This window comes from Temnothorax curvispinosus, unplaced genomic scaffold (assembly GCF_003070985.1).
Source record: "Temnothorax curvispinosus isolate PA1 unplaced genomic scaffold, ASM307098v1 QBEX01004782.1, whole genome shotgun sequence".
Taxonomy (NCBI): Eukaryota; Metazoa; Arthropoda; class Insecta; order Hymenoptera; family Formicidae; genus Temnothorax; species Temnothorax curvispinosus.
This window is the reverse complement of record NW_020214562.1, coordinates 7,687-16,308: the sequence shown is the minus strand read 5'-3', so window position 1 is coordinate 16,308 and position 8,622 is coordinate 7,687. Positions and strand designations below refer to the sequence as shown.

The 8,622-nt window shown below is 46.1% G+C and overlaps 1 protein-coding gene across 1 annotated transcript in view; it reads right to left on the bottom strand.

Moving 5' to 3' along the window:
* Positions 1-5,632: 5,632 nt before the first annotated feature.
* Positions 5,633-8,622, bottom strand: part of LOC112454107 — a gene marked incomplete at its 5' end in the record, with an annotated part of 5,952 nt that continues 2,962 nt past the window's right edge. Inside the window, one exon of the mRNA XM_025015321.1 lies at positions 5,633-7,264. Coding sequence (XP_024871089.1) covers positions 5,633-7,264 — 1,632 coding nt within the window. The remainder of the gene's footprint in view (positions 7,265-8,622) is intronic.

Genomic DNA, 8,622 nt, shown 5'->3' with positions numbered 1-8,622 from the left:
GAGAGAGAGAGAGAGAGAGAGAGAGAGAGGGAGAGAGAGAGAGATTGTCCATCCCCCAGGTCCCATCCCTCCCCCACCCCTTCTTGGGCTCTGCACTCTTGGACGAGGGGGTTGAAGCTGAAAATTTACAAGTTTCAAGGGGTAACTTTGGAAAAATTTCTTTTTCTTATGCCATGTGATTTCAAATGTCGCGAACGTCGTTTTGGACCCCCCCTTTTTTTGACAATTTTTTTGAAAATGTTTGAAAATTTTTCCAACTTTTAAGGCTGGGCCTTTGAAAAATTACCCCTCAAGTGTCTATGCGACGTGACTGGAAATGTCGAGAAACGTGTTTTGGACCCCCTTTTTTTGAACATTTTTGTGACAATTACTTTAAAATTTTTCCAAGTTTTAAGGGGTGTGCGCTCTTGGTCGGTGCGTCCCCATAAGGAGGAACACACGCTCAAGCCCTGCCACCGTCACAAGGTGGTGGCCACATCGGCGGGGGGGAAGAGGAATGGGAAGAAAATGGGAATTGGAATAAGGAAGGGGAATATTGGGACACTTTTTTTGTGTTTTACTTTTATGTTTTTTTGTTCATTTTGTTTTTATGGTTTTTTTTTGCATTTTATTTTTTTTCTAACACCATTTTACCGCACTTTTTGGGATCTCACCATTTCGCGTATTTGTTGCAGCTCCTCTTTATGTGTCTCTCCGAATGTTTGTTTGTGCATTCCAGAACTTAGCTGTTTAATTCTATATCTTAAGTTGGACGATGAAAACGCAGCAAACAAGTCCGGTCGCAATTCCCTTAGTCCACGTCCACGTTGCGAGATTGTTTATAGCGCATGTCTCCAAAGCGTGTTTGATGAGGACTATGTCCATCGATTCGGTGAAGTGCTGGACTTTCATCCTCATTTTCCTCTCGGGTTTTGTTGGTCGCGGTACTATCATCACTGTGGGCACTCGATTCTCGCCCGGATAGTCTCGCCGATCTCCTCAATGTTGGCCGCGGTGGTGGTGGCGGCGGCGGCGGCATGTCAGCGGGCTGGGCTTCCGTGTCTCTCAACGATATCTTTGCAAACATAGTTCGAGTTCGAGTCGTTGGCGTCGTGGCGGTACCAGCCGACGATGTGCTCGGCGAGGGCGATGTCGCACGCGGACTGAATCTCGGAGGCTTCTTCGTTTTGTACGAAGGTCGGTTTTTACGTGCCGCGTACCTGGTTCTCCTCTCGCCCTTTGCGATAAATCAGGCGACGGCGATCGAGTTATATCCTCCAAGGATATTCGTGTCAATTTGACATACGGTACGCGCGTTGTCGCTGGGGTTGTCTTGGTCGACATGGTGCCTATGCCCGATGTGCCGGATGTGGAGGGTGTCGGTTGTGGCTGCCGCGTCGTTGGCGGAGGCGACGACGGTTCGGCGGCGGCGGCGTCGTCTTCTTCGTCGCTCGTCGAGGCCGCCGATCTCTCCGCGTCGCTCGGCTCGTTCTCCTCTTCTATGGCAGCGAGCGGTGCCGATTTAGATCTTCTTCTGGGAGAATGGGTACGTGTTCCCAGGCGAACGTTGGTCATTGTGTCGCGCATTTTGTCCAACGACACCCGTCTGTCCTCGTTGGCGTCGCCAATTTTACCCCAGGCGTAAATGTTGGCCCTCTGTTCTGTAGTATACGGGAGGGAAATACTTGGGCGTTTTGACGCAGGTATCCGGTCAGGTCGTTTATCGCAGCTTCTTTGTCCGCGATACGAAGCGTCATTCTAATGATCTTGGCGATCATAGTTTGTTTGGGGCGTATCATCTCCGTCGCAATGTCCCTCGCTTTGAACGGCTTTGACGTGACGCGAAGCGCGTTACGGTTTTGACGCGTACACTTCTTCCACTGTTTGGCCAGTGTTTCGAGCCGAAAAGCTTCGCTGTCACTCGTAAAATATTTCATGGCCGCCTCTTTTACGTCGTTGTCGTCGAAGTTTGTTACTTTTACGAAATTCTTGTACGCATACGCCGCGTACGACGCTATCAAATATTTTATAACGAGAAAGTCGTCGTTCGCGGTAGCCGTGGCTCTGTCTTCGCCGTACGCGGGCTCGTCGACGGCATGCATCACGAGCCATTGGTGTCGAACGGCGTTCATTTGTTGCAGCTTGATGTTGCCGCTGTACAATTGGTAGATGTGGACGTCGTTGTTGAGGACGGGTCTTAGCTCGACGAGACCGCGGTTCACCGAGTTTCCCTCGGTGCCGTTGATCATCATACGTTACGTCACTCCGTAATTGTGCACGCGAGCGGCACCGTGCAACGCGTACGTCAGACGGTAATCGGCGTGTATCGAGTGATTAACGAGCACGGGCGATACCCACGTCATGGTATCGAATCCCGCGTAGGTGCACATGCCCACGTCGTACAATAATTGTCTTTCGACCGAAGTGCACCGCTTGACGTGTTTAGCCCAATTGTGCATTTTAAAAATTACGCCGCTGTCGAGTAGCACCTTAGTGGCGATCGTCAAAATTCCACCTTCGAACACACGGTGTCGACGTATCGCGTCCGAAAGTGCGGCGTTTTCCGGCCGCCTCGTGTTCAATGTCAGTACTTGCTCTACGCGGAGAGTCGGTTTGCGCGCAAAGTATTGTTCCGCGTAATTCTCCATGTCGTTCAGATATTGCAGGAGACTGTCTTTGGTCTTTAAGAATTCTGCGCCACCGTCGCAGAAACCGCGGCATATCGTGTACGTGGCGATGAATCCCGAATCAGCCGCCCGCGCCATCTTCGCGGCCGAGCAGTATGCTTGGACAAATGTCACGGCCGGTTCTCGTACCAACGCGGCGTAGTTATCGAAAAATCCGTACTCGTAGAGATACCCAACGCGGTGTCGTCCTATGCGTTGGCCAAGTTTGAGCGACGGGTTGAAACAACCGGCTAGCGAGTGCCGTCCACTACCCGTTAGTTTCACGAGTAACGCCGCGTCGTCGTTGCATCTTATTACGTCCGCGAATAAATACATCATAATATTACAAAAAAATATACATAATACAAATACAAATTCAATTAACTACATGCTATATCATTAACGTATCCAATTTCATCCCTACTACACATTTGTTTCTCTCTCTTTCGCTATAATATACTTTATTAACTTTTTTCTAAAACTTTGAATTTTTTCTTTACTTTTTAGCTTTATTGGTAACGCATTATACATTTTCAACCCTTCATACAATAACATTTTTTGTTCCTCACTAGTTTTACATCTATCTATATATATATATATTACCTACTTGTCTAGTACTAACTCTTTCTTCGTGTGGCACTATTTCTATTTTTCTCCACAAATATTTCAGACACAAACCTTTCATAATTTTATACACAATTATACAGACATTATATTCTATTCTTTCTTTAATTGACATGAAATGCAACGCTTCCAATATATCAACAATTTTTATTCTTCTATTACACCTGAGAATAATTCTCATACCTTGATTCTGTAATTTCTGCAAATATTGCACATTCGTTTTACTAACGCCCACCAAAATTGATCCACAATAATCAAACAACGGAGCAATTATTGCTTTATATACCATACATCTCATATACGCTGATATATCCATACTAATTCTTCGCATAACGCCTAACCTCGCTCCTATTTTTCTACTAATATAATCCACATGCTTCGAGAAATTTAAGTTCTTATCAAATATTATTCTTAAATATTTAATTTCTGTCACTACTTCTAGCTCCTTACCTCTTAGATAAACTTTTAAATTTTTCTCACATAACTTTCTTTCTCACTTCTCTTACCAACATAACTTTGGTTTTCTCCACATTTACACATAACTTATTTAACTTTACCCATTCATCAATTTTTTCCATTTGTTTATTTAACTTATCATTAATTTCCTCAATTGAATACCCTGTTGTGTATATTATTGCATCATCCGCAAACAGTCTTATTACACAATTATCACCAACAATCTTTACAATATCATTAATATATATTAGAAACAATAACGGTCCCAAAACCGACCCCTGCGGAACCCCTAAATCTACGTTAATAGAAGCCGATAATTTTCCATTAAACTTAACTCTCTGACTTCTATTTTCCAAATAACTTTTAAACCACTTCAGCACTACTCCATTTATCCCATACCTTTTTAATTTCTTAATCAAAACTTTCCTATCAACTACTTCAAAAGCTCTTTTCAAATCTAAAAACGCTACATGTTCAAGATTCCGTTAACGCTGCGCCGTCAGATCAGATGGCAGCATCGATCGGGTAACGACGCTAGATCACCGCGGCAGCTTGTGCCGCGCACGGGCGCGCTCATCGCCAACGTCTTCCTCGCGATATTCAGAGTCGTACACATGGCCGCGCAGTGATCAGACGCACGACGTGTGCTCTGTGCATTTTTGATTGTGACTACACATCGAAGTGCCCACCGCAGTGATCACAGCTGCCGAGATACTGCATTAACATGTAAAGCGACCGCTCATCCAGCTCTACTCGGGTACATCAACACGACGACTCAGGCTCACATGTGCGCGAGTGCCGACCGCCACGTGTCTCACCGGCTCACGGGCGATTCATCGAAGAGGACGGCAATTAATATAATTGCCTCTCATTTACACGGACTATATAGACATTTCATTTTGTTCACCGCTCATCACTCTCAGGTCAGATTGTATCAATTTTGACGCATTAAAGACGCATTAAAGACGCATTAAAGACGGCTCAGACTGTGGTCTGAGTTACACAAAAATAAAGTGAATATTTAGTTAACACCTTCCACGCACGTCCTTCTCATTCCGCTTCCATCGCCGGGATTAATCAGCGATTTCGCGAACATTTGTCATCACCGCGGCAGCTTGCGCCGCGCACGGGCGCGCTCATCGCCAACGTCTTCCTCGCGATATTCAGAGTCGTACAAATGGCCGCGCAGTGATCAGACGCACGACGTGTGCTCTGTGCATTTTTGATTGTGACTACACATTGAAGTGCCCACCGCAGTGATTACAACAGCTGCCGAGATACTGCATTAACATGTAAAGCGACCGCTCATCCAGCTCTACTCGGGTACATCAACACGACGACTCAGACTCACATGTGCGCGAGTGCCCACCGCCACGTGTCTCACCGACTCACGGGCGATTCATCGAAGAGGACGGCAATTAATATAATTGCCTCTCATTTACACGGGCTATATAGACATCTCATTTTGTTCACCGCTCATCACTCTCAGGTCAGATTGTATCAATTTTGACGCATTAAAGACGCATTAAAGACGCATTAAAGACGGCTCAGACTGTGGTCTGAGTTACACAAAAATAAAGTGAATATTTAGTTAACACCTTCCACGCGCGTCCTTCTCATCCCGCTCCCATCGCCGGGATTAATCAGCGATTTCGCGAACATTTGTACGAATCTGAATACATTATTAAGTCTGTAGACTTCAATTCTTCGAAGTCATTGTCAATAAAGTGAAATTTGATTAAATGGAAGAAATGTCCATCGTTACCATGTTCGGTAAATATTTTCTCTACATAAGGAATATGGTACACGCTCTCCTCTTTGGTTGAAAAGTTTATAAATTGATCATTAGAAGAATTACAAACGTTGCATTTTTTTCTGTGTGATATAGCTCTGAAAACTATCTTATGTCAATCAGTAACTACACCTTTTTGGTTCCCACCAGTCGGCATCGTGCCCGGTGCTTGTTTATCCGGTTTCTTCCCGCGTTTGGTTACCATGGCGTATGAACTAGGACCTGCCTGCTCAATGGCTTTTTGCGTCCCGGCATATGTGCCTTTGTCCGTAGGTTCACCACCGTTTCTCCCTTTTTTATTGTCAGTCGCCTTCTTCTTATTCTTCCGTTTAGTATTACCGCTGTTAGACGGTTTAGCCGGAGGATTGGAGCTGCTCTTCTTACCAGAGGTGCTAGCCTTCTCTGCTGCTGCCTTGGTCTTGTTGTCTTTGTTAAGGCTATTAAACTTTCCCATAATAGGTGCCAATAACATTTCCATCCTGTTGGATAGTCGGTGTAATATCCGTTCCTCCAACGATAACTCCGATTGTGGGATCCCTAGAGGGGCGGCGCCACCCGGAGGGATGCCAGGGTCCAGTAGAACGGGTCTGACTCCTCTTAGAGCCGCTCTATACACTGGTGGGGTTCCCTCCTTCGCAATTTCCTCTAAGATTTTCCGTTTGTTGATCTCAGAGTTTTTACGTTTCTCGTTTTCCCGAATTTTCCGTTCTTCCTCGTCCGATGAAGAATCTTCTGGGAATCGGTTAACCCTACTTTTACTCCTATTAATAGGGGAGTTATGGCTGCTGGTTTGTGGACTAACTTCCATTGCAGCCACCTTATCCGCGGGACGATGATTCGCCTCAATGCGTTTGCGTAGTTGTCGATTCTTCTCCTCGAGCGCGCTGAGCCTGTTCCTGAGCTCATCCAGTTCACTATTATGCTCCGTTCCCGGTTCGTTACCCATCCGACCAACCAGCCTGGTAACTGCTGCGGTGACGGTAGCGGCCACTGTGTTTAGGTGACCTTGGATTGGTCCCTGTATTTTTGCACGATTGATGTACTTGTCGAGCGTACGAACCTGCTCTAAAACTACATTGGGTAGTTTTTCCGTGGGAGCGTATTTTAGCTGCTCCATCAGCTTGCGTTCCTTCTCTCTTCTACTTTTAGAGAGAGTTGGAGCCACACGGGGGTCCAGCATCTCTCTAAGTTTTCCCTTCTCTTCATTTTCAGCTTGTTGAGCCCACTTCTGCTTCTTCTTTTCCAGGCTCATGGCCCGTGCAATTTGGGTCTTGTTTCTTCTACTTCCTTCGTCACTCCCATCGTCTGATGGAATGACGATTGTGTCATCGTTGAGCTCCGTACTCTGCAACGAGGTGGACAACGTCCTCGTGTTAGTCGTATTTGACTCCTCTCCCATGATGTTTTTCTCAACGTCATCAATGATTCGGAAAGCCTGTTCCGTTCTATTCCGAATGGACAGGGTACTATTATTTCCCGAGTTTATGTTTCCTTTCGAGGTGTCCATCAGTTCGGGGGACCCCTGCCTCCGATTGTGTGGACGTGAGCGAGAGCGACTTTTGTCTCTTGATTTATCCCTCGCACTTTTTGGTCCTTGGGCTGTCGGTTTGACCTTGCCCATAGTATTCTTCCTCTCCTGTTCTCTGGAAGCTTTAGCTTCCACTTGAGCGATAACTGAATCTTCGACTGAGCTCGCCCGAAACTCAGCCGTAGTAGTTAATTTATCCTGCCCGTCGTTGGATGACCCCTGGGAAAATTCGTTCACTTCCGACTTAACGGCCAGAAGCTAGACCCGTCGGCCCCGACCTCGGGAAATGTCCGAGCGGCCCGACGGGTCTCCCACCCAGGACGCCTGGCCCCGACCTCGAAAGATGTTCGAGCGGCCCAAGCGACCCTCCGTACTCGGGGAACCATGGGACCACGTCCCTGGTGTGCAATCCTCTAGTACGGGCCTACCTTTTACCCAACCCAACACCACGTACTGGGCGGATGAAAGGCGGATATCCCCTCTCCGAGGAGAGGGGATTTTCGCGACCCCACGGAAGGGCGATTTAGGCCCACAGCGCCAACAGCCGAGGTTTCCCTGGGCTGCGGCGCCTCCGCCAAAGGACGGAGTGCAGGCCTTTTGACCCCCCAACCGCGAGGGTACGGCCGACTCTACCCCACCCCAAGAAGGGAAACCCCAGGACCATCCACCCTGCCGGAGCACTGGCGTGCAATGGGTGAATGGCCCAGCCCCGGGAGTGGGGTGACGTGGGACGGGAAGAACCCCGCAACCCCCCAGGCCAGACGACCGCCGGACGGCCGCCATCGGCCCAGAGGGAGGCGAGGGATCACCCATCCCACCTCTCTCCCCAGGGAATCACTTTCCCCCCTCCAGGGTCGATTGTAACCGTCGATTGTAACCGAAGGGGGCGATCGAGGACCTCTAGTTTGATCTGTAATTGAAAATATATAATTTGCATAGAAAAATTCAAAGTGAATCGAGGCTTCTTCTATTCGTAAACTATAGAAATGTAAGTATATCTTTCTGTGTCAAACCGCAATAGCGTCATATTTATTTGGCATATGTTTTGCATACAAATGTATATTATTAAAATGAAAAACATTGACGATTTCTTTACATTTTACAATGTCATTTTTAGGCTCAAGTTATTCTAATTTTTAGTTATTGTTTTAATAATGTTGCGCCATTATGTATCGCAAATTAATATCTTTGTTATAAATATACAATTAATAAATATTCAATTTAATTAAATCATTATTCCATAAGCAAAGCAGTATTCAAAATCTTCAGTTCTTCTACTTCTTTTTTGTACGCACTACGCGATTCCTCTGAATCACGCAAACGTTTCGCTAAATCTTTCTCATTTTTTTTATTCATATCCATTTCCACCTTTAAGGTCTGAAGCTCGTCAGTCAAAGTAGTATTTAAAATTTTAAGATCTTTGGTTTTTTTTCCCACTCACTACTCACTTCTTCTGCTTTCTGCAACCGTTTCTCTAAATCTTTCTCATTTTTTCTCATTTTCTCATTTAAAGACTGAAGCTCGTTAATCAAAGTAGTATTTAAAGTAGTATTTAAAGTAGTATTTAAAGTAGTATT